The sequence below is a fragment of the Cryptotermes secundus genome, unplaced genomic scaffold (assembly GCF_002891405.2).
Source record: "Cryptotermes secundus unplaced genomic scaffold, Csec_1.0 scaffold73, whole genome shotgun sequence".
NCBI classification, from domain to species: Eukaryota; Metazoa; Arthropoda; class Insecta; order Blattodea; family Kalotermitidae; genus Cryptotermes; species Cryptotermes secundus.
In genome coordinates, this window is record NW_019738871.1 from 2,404,216 (window position 1) to 2,417,502 (window position 13,287).

Consider the following 13,287-nt stretch of genomic DNA (forward strand, 5'->3'; position numbering starts at 1 on the left):
TGAAATACTCTGACAAAATTTCTCCTATCGCCATTTTGTCTACAGAAAAATCCCACAGCGTGATATGGCAGAAGACAGAATTCTTCATAGCTGTGGCCTTTAGGACTTCAGATCCTGCGCTGAACCTGACAGCGTCACATCGTCCATGCACGAACCCGCCTGCGACATCTGAGACTAATTTCTATCCTTAAACTAAATAAGACCACGGAGTTTACAATTTCGAAAAGCAAAACAGTTGGCCGTGTGGAAAATTGGAGGTTAAAGGGAAGGTGAGCGCTGTTAACACTGATGAAAGTCCAAATTGCTACCTTCGCTATAAACACAACCGCAGTTTGCTTTTTAAAAGTACATTCGGTATTAAGTATCATGGGTCCCAAAAAGGCGCATCGTTCAGAAATCTGTAAGCTCAAGAAATCATAACGTCCTTTCCGATTCTCAGACGGAACATAGTTGTTTTTATTGAGGACTGAGAATCCGCCTCTGTGGTCTAGTGGTTAGAGTTCCTGGCTATAGATCCAAAGATCTGGGTTCGATTACCGATGCCACCAGATTTCTTGAGAAGTAGTGGGTCTGGAACGGGGTCCACTCAGCTTCGTGAGGATAATTGAGGAGCTATTTTGAGGAAATAGCGGCTCCGGTCTAGAAAACCGAAATTAACGGCTGTGGGGATCCGTTACGCTGACCATGCGACACCCTCTAGCCGCTAAAGTTTGCACTAACTTCGCCGACAAGCGGCGGTCGTTCAGTCGGTATAGTTCGCTTGCCGACTAAAACAATTTCTTTTTTGTTTGAGAATTTTCTCTTCGAGGCCGAGTGGACCCAGTTCCAGACTCACTACTTTTCAGAAATTATGGTAGCCCGGAAATCGTACCCGGCACCTCTAGATCTGTAGCCAGGAATTCTGACCACTACACCACAGAGGCGGCCACTGCATAACGCATATATAAATTGATTAAATTTTATTATTTGATTTTGTACTATCTTATATCATGAATTTAAGATAGAGTTGTCTGTTTTTTCTTTCCAAATTCTGTTGGCTTTCTGAGCACGTTCCCGAGCCCACTGACATCTCCTCTCCCGTGTCTGCATTAACTCTATGATCTGCTGTCTCGTTTTGTAATCCATACCTCATTGCAACAAAGGCGACCTCTGTGAAAAGACAGATACCGGAGCTCCCTGGGCGCATGCTCTGAATACATTAACGCCCTCCGAGCCACCACATGGACACAAGCACCATACCCTCTGGTGTCCCGTTTTCCGGAAAAATTTAGAGGAAAACAAGGCGAAATCTATAATTGCTAAGGTATTAAAAAATTAATACATTAAATTGAGAAAATTATGAAAAATTCCGTCTTCTGGGATGTGGTTCCGTGTGGATGTTGTGTAAACCGACATTTCGAGGAACGTACCGCTTCAATCTTCAGGGTATAAAATCCGCTAACGAAGAACCAGCTTGAGTAGATATCTGCATGCATCTGCTCACCCTGTTTCCTCGCTCGCTCCAAATAGCCAATACCTAACCACGTCATCGGACACGATCCTGAGCCAGTTGCATCCACCTCCCATCCTTACTACCTATCTCCTAATATGCAGGTTTATGTGATCCTCAGATTTTGCAAGTGGTTTGCCCAGCACAAATCCTGTAGGACTTCTTCGTCCCCCTAACCTTAGCTACATGTCCGTCCCATCCTGTTCTCCTAGGCTGTCATTTTCAACAAGCGGAACACATCTGGCTGATACAGTAACACACTGCCGGTCACGGTAGCCGAGCGGTCTAAGGCATGTACTGTCTTCGCTCGCTCGGAAGCCGGGATCGTGGGTTCGGATCTGTTTCCTGTGAGGTACGAACTGAATTCTTATATATTATTCTTATACACTGCCGGTCACGGTAGCCGAGCGGTCTAAGGCATACACTGCCTTCGCTCGCTCGGAAGCTGGGATCGTGGGTTCGGATCTGTTTCCTGTGAGGTACGCACTGAATTCTTATATATTATTCTTATACACTGCCGGTCACAGTAGCCGCGCGGTCTAAGGCATGCACTGTCTTCGCTCGCTCTGAAGGCAGGATCGTGGTTTCGGATCTGTTTCCTGTGAGGTACGAAGTGAATTCTTATATATTATTCTCATACACTGCCCTTCACGGTAGCCGAGCGTTCTGAGGCATGCACTGTCTTCGCTCTCTCTGAAGCCAGGATCGTGGGTTCGGATCTGTTTCCTGTGAGGTACGCACTGAATTCTTATATATTATTCTTATACACTGCCGATCACAGTAGCCGAGCGGTCTAAGGCATGTCTTGTCTCTCTCGAAACTCGGGATCATGCATTCCAATTCCACTCAGGGCATGGATATTTAGTGTGTATATGCGTTTATTCTGTGCTTGTGTTGTCCTGCGGTTAGGTAGAGGCCTTGAGACGAGCTGACGACTCGTCCAAAGGATCCTACCGTCTGTAAACATGATCATGACACTGAAAATCAGAGGCCAGGGCCCAACGAGGCTAAGAATCAGTGAAAAAACTAACATATGTGTAGTGTCTCAAAATTGAGATTGGAGAGCGTGAGGCATTACCCAAAATGTTCGCGCCTTGCGAAAAGCGTTTCGCAGTTCTTACAGTNGTCGCTAAAACATAAAAGCGGTTGTATGTTCGCTCTGAATCCTTGTTTTTATTGGTTGAAATGGTACATTGTAACATGCGTATGACGTCATATCATATTCCTTTCACTGTTATCAGAATGCGAACATGGTGTCAATCAAATCATCCTTCCGTTTTCATGTTATTGCCAACGTTGTCAGTAGCAGTGTTAATGTCGCAGATAAGTTTATCATAGTCATCGAATATGTACTGAAAATTGTTGCCATGGCTCTCTCTGTGTAGTGAATTGGCTGCGGGCTCGACGGTTCAGAAATGCGGGCTACATATCCGACAGGGGCAGATATTTCTCAGACAAGCTGGGTCCCACCCAGCATTCTGTTTAATTGGTGCACCCGCCTTTCCCGCGCGTATAAAGCAGGCAGGACATGAATTTAACCACTCACCACTCAGATAGTATGAGAATGCGTGGAGCTATACTCCACTGTCCATTACATCCTTGTGCCATGGTTTTCATGGAATGCAGAGTAAATTTATACACATAATCCTAGAATTTTGGTCTGTATGTTGTGGGATATAAGTTTTTCGGCACAAACCTACTTTTATGTTTCCTGCCTATCCTGTGTGGGTCTTTCTTTTTTCTAGTTTGCATTGTATACAACGGAGAATATTGCAGAAAATCATATATATATATATATATATTGTTCAAAAAGCCTTCTTTGACATCATTTGTGACATATCATTCCTTCTTTTCAGGAAATGGGAAAAAAGAGCACATCAAAACCAGAAAGCTGAAGGAAACCAGTGATGGAAGCCGTTACCGAGAGCTGACCCTCTGGTTTCTTCTCGTTAAGTTGTTTTAATGAATACGTCTACTGAAACTATTTTACTTTGGAAGTTAGACCATTTGGGACGCACGTGTTTTTCGGATTTCTTTGATTTCTTGATAATTTCTTATCTTGTGTCCGATAATACGTACTAGTAAGTGAGAAGCGTGCCGCCAGATGGAAGCACAAGTCTGCTGCTACTTCATCTCCCTACTCGTCTTCCTGCTGCAGTGGGTGATACCCGGAATATCACAGGTTTCCTGGACGCCCATATATGTAGATGGAAATAGTAAGTACAAGAAACATTTCCTTAATGTTTGTGACGTAACATTTCTAAGAATTTCTGTTTCGCAATATGTATTTAAATTCTCTCAGAAAATTTAAATTTTCGTTAAAATCTGAGGCTCCAAATACCTCACGTGCTGAGGGCCAGCAAGACGATAAACACTCGCATGCAATCTTCATAACTTTCACGAACCTGAAGTCTCCATTTACGCTCGACTTGGACGCTTTAAGAAACGCATGTTTCTGCCTTAAATCAAAGCCGATTATAAAGTCAGGATTCTAGTCATCATACTGACAACTGTCGCTGTTGTATAGACGAACTGGTAGGTTAACGAATTATTTGAAGAAGTGACTGACAGGTCCTGTCGAAACTATGATTTCCATGGGCAGCGAATATTTTTTTTAAGGTTTTAAATATTATGCTCAGTCAAGTGACTTACTAGCTAACAGAAAAAAGCCTCGATAGCTCAGTTGATGTAACAGTAAACTACGGACTTCACGGACGAGCAAACAGGTTTCGATTCGTGCAGAGGAAGTACGTAGTTTTCTCCATAACGTCCAGACCTGCTCTGGGAGCCCACCCAGACTCCAAAACAGTTGGTTCCAGGAGCGCTTTTCCCGGGGTTAAAGCGGCGGGACCGTGAAGCTTATCATTTATCTACATCCAGTGACTAGGATATGAATTGTGGAGCTATATCTTCACTCTCCCATACGTCTATATGGCGGGATAAATTTACTTCACTTTATATTCTGCTGCCTGAAGAAATGGGCTCTAATACAAGGTTTCCAAATCCTTTTGCTATCAAAATATTTAATAAGGAATAAAAACAGTTGGTTGATTATAATTAATATATCATATATTATCGTTGCGTACACAGTTACTAAAACATAACAGTACTTTAATCGCACGCATAGGATACAAAGAGTACAGATTAACTAATGTCTCTTTCACACATTTTCATGACATCATCACATAATTAGCATACCTCGCTGGGCCCTGCATGAGAATAACGGGCAGTAAGTAGACAGGTGTATTTTATAGTGATGACTGAATAAGTTAATAGGCAAGAGGGGGCAGAAAAAGTGAATATACTGTGCAAATAAAAAAATTAGGTTTTTGGACATCATCAATCGTCCTGTTTTATCTAAAAACCGTCCTGCTTACTTTTCGAAACGTTTCGGAGACTGGATTCTGTCTCCGTCTTCTGGTGAAACCTACTCAGTTGGGCCCAAACGATAGAACTAGTCCCTATCTCCGGACACCTGTACCGACACCAGAGAGTGTATATAAGACGAGCACAGCACAAACCGCCTGCGAGAGTTAAGAAAATATTAAATTATTAAAACTCCGCACTGTGATGCCTTTCACCAGAGAAGTAAGTTTTACGTGAAGACGGAGACAGAATCCAGTCTCCGAAACATTTTGTTTTCAAAAATAAACAAGTCGGTGTTTTTAGAAAAAGACAAGACTGTGGATAATGACTAGAAACATAATATTTGTACTAATGTACCATCGTCACAAAATTGTAGATCTTATTTTTAACCTTGTGAAAATGTGTAAATATGCTGAAGTTGTAAGTGAATGAGAACCTTACGAAATGTATAACCGAGACCTGTTATCACACAGTAGGCAGGCCTTACTGTTGAAACATAACGCCGTGCCAATCTTATAGCGCACATCTGCCGCATTGTTGTGATTGCAGGACAAGTCCATATTTTAGAACCTGGACACATGAACTACAGCGTTCTAATCTCGTAACCCTTGTTGCAGCAACGTACGGTCACTGAACCACAAGCTTGTAGCAATTATTTAGCAACATGCAAAGTGTTATCTGCGAGACATACACATTGTGACACATCCTTCTGTCAGTCACATAGTAGTCATGTGTCACTAGTCGTGTGCCTCACTTGCTTTACTTCCTTCTATACTAAAGGCAGTAGTCCTACTACATCCTCTTGGCTTCTTGTTACTTTCTGTACAAAAAGCTCTTGACATTAAGCAATGAAAGCCCCCAAATTTATCTGTAAGGAGAAGTTTAAGTATCCCTTCGTGTTGATATGATCATTGTCGTTAGATAAAATTAGGGTCATTTGTTTCATTTCAGCCCAATTTCACTGTTAGTTTTATCCTCTAATTGAAATATTTCTCTGTTTTTTATCGTAAAATTAATTGGAATTAAACTGTTAGACAGTGAAAGTTTAAATTATTTTCCCTATGTTCTTTAATTTGTCTTCGTTTTTTCCCCGTAAATTCAAAGTACCAAAGTTTGCGGAGTAGTTAAAACTCGTACGTATGCACTGAAGATCCCTGCTTAACTTTCAGTCAGGGAATTGGCTGTCCTTTCAAAGTTTTTAATAATTTCATCCGTCTCTTTGCAGTTGTAACCTGACCTCGTGTGAAAGTTGGTTACGCCGACGTCCTGCGTCTTCTCTCGCTCGTACTTCACAAAAATTGTCACCTCACATTCGGTGCTGTACGTTAAGTTACCCCTTTCCATGCTCTTTTGGAACCCTTCTTCTTCTTTTTTTTATTGCTAGTGGGGTGGGACTAAGTCCCTTCTACTGCGACCACTTCTGGCCTATTGCACCGGCCCCAGATGATAGGTGAGGGTGATTGTGGAGCAATTGGGGGAATGAAGATTAGCAGGGGAAACCGAATTACTCGGAGAAAAACCTACCCCAGCGTCACTTTCTCCACCACAAATCCCACTTGACCAGACTCGGGATCGAACCCGGGCCGCCGCGGTGGGAAGCCAGCGACTAACCGCTTGCGCTATGGCGCGGCCTCAACGTTTATGGACTTACTACAAATACATCAATTTTAAATATGCGAATCGTTACATTTTAAATATTTACTGACGCCAAAGAAAGAAAAATATGGAAAAATGCAGAGTCGAGCATGTGACCTCCGCGTTGTATGACCACGGTTTTATCCCTTCAGTTGCTGCAAGCCTGAATATAGGGAGACAGCTTATATCACATCCCTACCAAGGGTTGAAATTTTGAAGCCTGCATTTGGGGAACTGAGGTCAATTAAACGAAAGACCCAGAGAAGTGCCCCACGTTTCCCACCTACTCTCCATTGATCCCATATTCGCTGAAACTTCCGAGCTCAGTCTCATGTTCTCGCCCTGTAAATAAACCCATGCATGTTTATTGTTTGTCATGGGCTCAGTTAAGAAATCCCCAGTTTTAACTCCGAAATCCGAGCGTTGGTCAGTCGACTAGAAGCTTTAGCTGCTGCCAGCTTTCGCTTTATTTCCTCTGTGATTTGTAGCTTTGCCCACGTGACGTCACAGCTGAACATTTCACCATGGGAGGATGTGACGCAAAGCTGCGGGAGAGACTGAGAGAGTGAAGAGAGATATATTGCTATTGGGAGAAATACATAAAATGAGTAAAAGCTTATTCTAACACACACATACAACTTTGAACTGTAAATGTTTACAGAATATGGAGGAAAGCTGCGAATATATTGAATAAGCAGTCGCGGACAGTAGACAAGGGGTAGTCCTCCACTTTGGGGGTTGGTCATGGGGCTAATAACTCCTCGCCGTACAAATATAAGCCTGTTACGAAATTGAACACAAAGCCTCGGACTACCGAGGCGTGGGTTGGTGGACAATTTAAAATGGATCTTAGAGAGATAGGATGAAATGGTATGGATTGTATTGATCTGGCTCGGGATAGGGACCAGTTGAGGGCTCTTGTGAACACGGTAATGAACCTTCGGGTTCCATAAAATACTGGGAAATTCTTGAGTAGCTGCAGAATTGGCGGCTCCTCCAGAAGGGCTCAGCTCCATGAGTAAGTAAGTAAGTAAGTAAGTGGTTACAAAAATAAATCAAATATTTACTCTGGAATGGGGTCAGTGTTTGGAGTCTCGGAAACAGAAGGCAGTCGTTTGTACTACGAGGAGAGGAACGGAGGATGCGTTGTTCCTGTGGCACTGAATGCATTTCCCCTGTAGGCTTGTGTAACATATACCACGGCGAAGTACAGCACGTCATATAACGACGCTGGACGTCCACGTTACTGTAAGAAAATACATTTAATTAGTTTATTCTAGTTACAGAAGTTCACGTCGCTGTGTTTCAGTTACATATATGAACGTAGCACGAAAAATTAATTTTAAGTTCGCATTCTGGAGAGATGTGAAGCCACCTCTTGCATTAAACCAAATAAAGACCAAACTGCAGCCGTGCGTACCCTCCAGAGCGAGATGCAAAAATTTGATACTATAGGTGGTTCCAGAAATCTGTGTCCAATGGACTTCTTCGGTGTAAGTCCAGCACTAGCTGGAGGTGAATGATCAGCTTCACGCCCCGGTTGCTTTACTCCCAAGGAAATATCCCCAGGTACTCTGGGTGGGCCCCAGAGTAGGTCTGGACTAGATAGAAAAGTTAAAATTCTTGCCCCCATCAGGACTCGAACTCCGACCCCTCGGTCGTTCAACCTGTAGCCAGTCGCTGTACCGACTGCGCTATCCTGGCTCTTCCCTATGAAGCAGAGGCCGCGCCATAGCTCAAGCGGTTAGTCGCGGGCTTCCCACCGCGGCGGCCCGGGTTCGATCCCGGGTCTGGTCCAGTGGGATTTGTGGTGGACAAAGTAGCGCTGGGGCAGGTTTTCTCCGAATACTTCGGTTTCCCCTGCCAATCTTCATTCCACCAATTGCTGTACAATCACCCTCACCTATCATCTGGGGCTGTTACATTAGGCCAGAAGTGGCCGCAGTGCAAGGGAGCTTAGTCCCACCCCACTAGCAATAAAAAAAAATTGCATTTTTCTGTAGGAACTGAGGAAAATCACGAAGAACCTCTGTCGGGATATCTGGTGTTCCAATTAGACATTATCGTTATGCTAACCCTTTCCATTGTTTCTGGTTTCATTCTGAATCAGACAGACGAGGCCGGAAGAGATATTCCATGGGGTAGCAAAAGAATAAATACTTTTCAATCTTTCATCTGCTACTCGTGGCTTCTTTGGAACAGTTATTTTCCTCGTAATACATAATTCAATTTTTCCCTGTCACTGGACATGCTTGATCACGAATTTTTCATTTTACGATAACTGTATAATTTCAAATTTTCATTGAACATTTTAATCAAAACTGTTTCTGCTTCGAACTTTGAAGTACGCTGCATGATCAAACAAAAAAAAAATCATTGTGTTGTCCTCATTATCTCCACACTGTTAACTGTTCATCTCTTCTCTTACTGACGACAAATGCACTGCCGCAAACAGCAACTGAAGCACTGTCAGCACCATCTGTCAATTGAACTCGGAAACAAAACGAACTTGTTTATTGGTTTCTCCGAGCCAATAACGCTGGCACCGCGCAGTCAACACAGTAAGCAGTCAGAGATGCGTATATATTCAGTGCACGTACATCTGCAACAAAGCTCTTTGTGGTTACACAATACCGCATGCAATTTTACTTTGTCTGTTTTCGTTTTCAAGTTAATGACATTTGTAATGGGCCAAGGATATTTAATATGAGTCCGGTACTGGAAGGGACCACAGAGGATCAGTTAGAGTGCTGATTTAGTTAGTTCATCAAATGGCAAAGGGTAGACTCCTAGTTTCATATTGCGTTTTAGGCAGGCAAAAGTGAAGCCTGGGTTTCTTGAACACTTTATGCAACAGGGTATTCAGAATTTGTAATTCGGTACGCGTTTGGAAAATAATGTTATCCATGTAATTTTGTTAAATTTTGGCCCAAAATAATATTTTAACAAACACACCACAAAAATGCTTTCAGCATACAAGCATTCAGATACGAGGACAACGTTTAAAAGGTGAATGTAAAATTGTCCCTGTGCTTAACTAATTAAGCACTACGCCATGAAGGCGTATGGGGGAGTGGATGTATAGATCCACACTTTCTTGACATCGGCACTAGTTTGATGTGAATGGTCAGCTTCATGCCCCAGCCCCTTTACCCGCGGGAAAAGAGCCCCCGGTACCCATTAGATAAGAGGCTGGGTGGGCCCCAGATCCAGTCTGGACGAGAGCGAAAAGTGAAAATTCTTTACCCTACCGAGACTTGAACTCCGACCTCACAGTCGTCCAGCCCGTAGCCAGTCGCTATAACTACTACGCTATCCCCGCTCCTTAACATGGAAGGGATAACTTTATATGAAACTGAAGAAAAATGCGTAAATGAGTGGTTAACAATTTGTGCGACTCGCTAAATATTGTTAGAGCGACAAACTCAAAGAGGGCGAGGCATGTACCACGGGTGGAAGATGAGAGACGTCTTTTCGTTGATCCATCTGAAGAGAATGTTTGGGCGTAAATGGGAGCGTAAGAGTGCGGACTGCATTGTTCTGGCTCCGAATGCCCTATCCTGAGTCAGCTAATTTTTGTGAAAACACAAATTGGTTTCCTTAACATTCCTCCTATGCGCGACGAGGTCCCAGAGTGGTCTCTCCCTTACAAGTTTGTATGCAGTTCTCAACTCCCCTTACATTCCACATGTTCTGCTCTTACCGTTCTGTTTAATCTGATAAACATAATAGTATTCCTTGAAGAACGCAAACTATAAAGGTCACTAATAAGCAGTAACTCAGCGACCTTTTGCACAATGAAACATAAAGTAACGCTGTAGTAACACACAGACCGTTATATATTCTTGTACTCTTCTCCAAGTATAATTAGAATGATCAAGTCAAGGATAATGAAGTGGGCAGAGCATGTAGCACGAATGGGGGAGACGATGAATGCATATAGAATATTGGTGGGAATGTCAGAAGGAAAGAGACCACTGGGAAGACCAAGGTGCAGGTGGGTGGACAATATTAAAATGGATCCTAGAGAGATAGGATGGGATGATATGGATTGGTTTGACCTGACTCAGGATAGGGACCATTGGAGGGCTCTTATGAACACAGTAATTAACCTTAGGGTTGCATAAAATGCTGGGAAATTCTTGAGTAGCTGCAGAATTGGCGGCTCCTCAAGAAGGGCTCAGCTCCATGAGTAAGTAAGTATAGTCCATTGTATATTATCCTTTACGTTTTTTAGATAAAAGACTAGGAGACACAGAATTCTGAAATGAATTGTAGCAATTAACACCCTCTTAATTTATTTGGAATGAAATTTTGATTTGTTACCGTCGTTCCAAGATATGTAAAGTTCGTAGTAATTTTGAGGAATGTATTATCTGTCCTTCTGTTCCACAAAGAGACACAGTCTGATAATTATTATTATTATTATTATTATTATTATTATTATCATCATCATCAGTTCAGTAGAAGTTTCTAAATCGTGGATCGAACAAAGAAGCTCGAGCTCTGCAGGGAGTTATACAGAGATAAGACTTGGCTTAACATATGAGCTAGCTCTTGTGAGATTTCTAGTAGGTTGCTCTGATACAGAGTTTAGGGTACAAACTTTTAGGAAACTCATTCACATTGAAATACAGCTTACTATCTCAGACACGCAGTTGGTACGTCTTGAAGAGAGTTACGGTTCGCGTTGATAATGTTAGGGCTACTACTCGTCTCAAAAACATGTATACGAACTCAAGTTATATATTTTAGTTTTAATATTTGAAATTGTCTTTGATCCTCTTCATTTTCATCTAGTTTGAAATTAACGTGATTCATAGTTTTAAGATAGTGCAATTTCACTCCAGTTTCCATCTGGCATAGCATAATGTAAAACGCTTGGTAAGCTTTATGGAGGGGTAACTTCCAGTGTTTTATTTTACACCTGAATTCCTCAGTAAAAGGTAAAGTTGTCCCTGTGCTTGACTAATTAAGCACTAAGCCATGAAGGCGTATGGGGGAGTGGATGTATGGATTCACATTTTCTTGACTTCGGCACTAGCTGGAGGTGAGTGGTGAGCTTCACGCCCCTGCCGCTTTACTCCCGGGGAAAGAGCCCCCGGTACCCATTGGACAGGAGATTGGGTGGATCCCAAAGCCGGGTTGGGCGATTTCGAGAAGAGAAAATTCTTGACCTTACCAGGAGTCGAACCCAGTAAATACTGCAATTAATTTAATTGACATTTTCGTAAATATATGCAAAAAGGAAATTCCTCTACTGCTGTGACAATTTTGTCACATCTGAAAACCTAATGTATCTCCGGTTGGATGGTTTCTGTAAGGAGCATATCAATCACTTTGCGATTGTTGTCTTCCCACTAGACGTATCTAGTAATCGCTCGTCCTCACGAAAAGCAATAAAATATATTAATGGTAATATATATTACTGTTCCCACCATTTATCCAGTTAAATCTAGGTTTGTAGCTCCTCTTAAAGTCATTTGTGGCTCTGAGCAACCCCGACATTTTTGTGACGTTCTCACGGCAATATCAGTCTTACTCGTCGATCCCGGAAGATTCAGTCAACACATCCATTTGGAAATGTACGTAGTAGAGGAAAAAGTTAATTCTCGAGTGTAAATATGCGATCATAATACCAACATTACATCATCATCTAACCATAAAGTTTAACACTGCGCATACGGTTACACGGGCTCGCGTTTAGCGACCTGACGTACGGAGACAGCTCTGTAGCACATCGAATGCACCCCACACCAGGATCAATCACGATCAATCAGTTGTTCAGCACTTATATTTCCATGTTCTTATAGCTATTCTTCTTTTGTTTCTGTGTGTTTGTTTGTGATACATCGAAATGAGCCTTACATAATCTGACATGAAGTATAGATTCGATGTTTGAGATAGTAAGCCTTATTATTGAAAAGAGTTATCCCTCGATTTTCAATGCTATCAATGAACAATATTACAATTAACGGTCCTCCTTTCATAATGTTCCGTTGCTTGTATTAAAAATGTCTGCGATGTTAGCCGGCCGCCATTTTCTGACAATCAGAAACCTCCTAAGTAGCTTCACTTTACCTCAACCAATCGTCCACCCTGTTTTAAGAGCGTTTGGAGCTCGACCGGCTTGCCTTTTCAATGTTTCATGTTCGTTGTTTGTCGAAAGAGCTCTCGTGATTGTTTTACTGTTTTTCTTCGCTTAGAAGTTAAGATAAAAAACAAGGGACCCTAAAATTGATCTGAAGAGAGACAGCAAACTGGGGAAAACAATTAGTGTGCAAATCGAGCAGGAAATTATTGAAAAGAACGAAGAGTGTAGAAACGAAAGATCTTCTCAGTGAATGATTTTTCCAAGCCGTCATCTCCATAATTATGCACTTGTATATGTTCTATTTATTCACTATTTGTCTCTGTTTCCATAAATATATTCTTATAAAGTTTATGTATTAAAACTGCGTCTCTAAATGCTATAAAGTAAGGTTTTAGGTTGAAAGTTTTAACTTCTGGAAAGAATTAAGCCCATAACCTGTATTTCCCGTAAACGATTAACGATAATTTCAGTTACTGATTGATCTCGTGTAACTAATTAAGGTCTGCAGTCACCTGATCATGCTGGTTCCTCGCTCGCGGATTTTTCTACCCTGAAGATGTAGGCGATAAGTTCCTCCGAAACGTCGGGTCACACAAGATCTACACCGTGACGCATCCCAGAAGACGGTGTTCTTCAATTAATGTCGTTAACCAACGGATAGTTATGTTAAAACACGAATCAATAAATTGTCCACTCCACGGTA

At 42.1% G+C, this 13,287-nt stretch overlaps 1 protein-coding gene across 2 annotated transcripts in view; it reads left to right on the plus strand.

Annotated features, from left to right (window-relative positions):
* LOC111871073 overlaps nucleotides 1–13,287 on the plus strand; it is a 436,676-nt gene that overhangs the window by 370,978 nt on the left and 52,411 nt on the right. For both annotated transcript variants that reach the window (XM_023863850.2, XM_023863851.2), the window contains one exon: nucleotides 3,346–3,705. In XM_023863850.2, coding sequence (XP_023719618.1) covers nucleotides 3,594–3,705 — 112 coding nt within the window. In that variant the 5' untranslated portion in view covers nucleotides 3,346–3,593. The remainder of the gene's footprint in view (nucleotides 1–3,345; nucleotides 3,706–13,287) is intronic.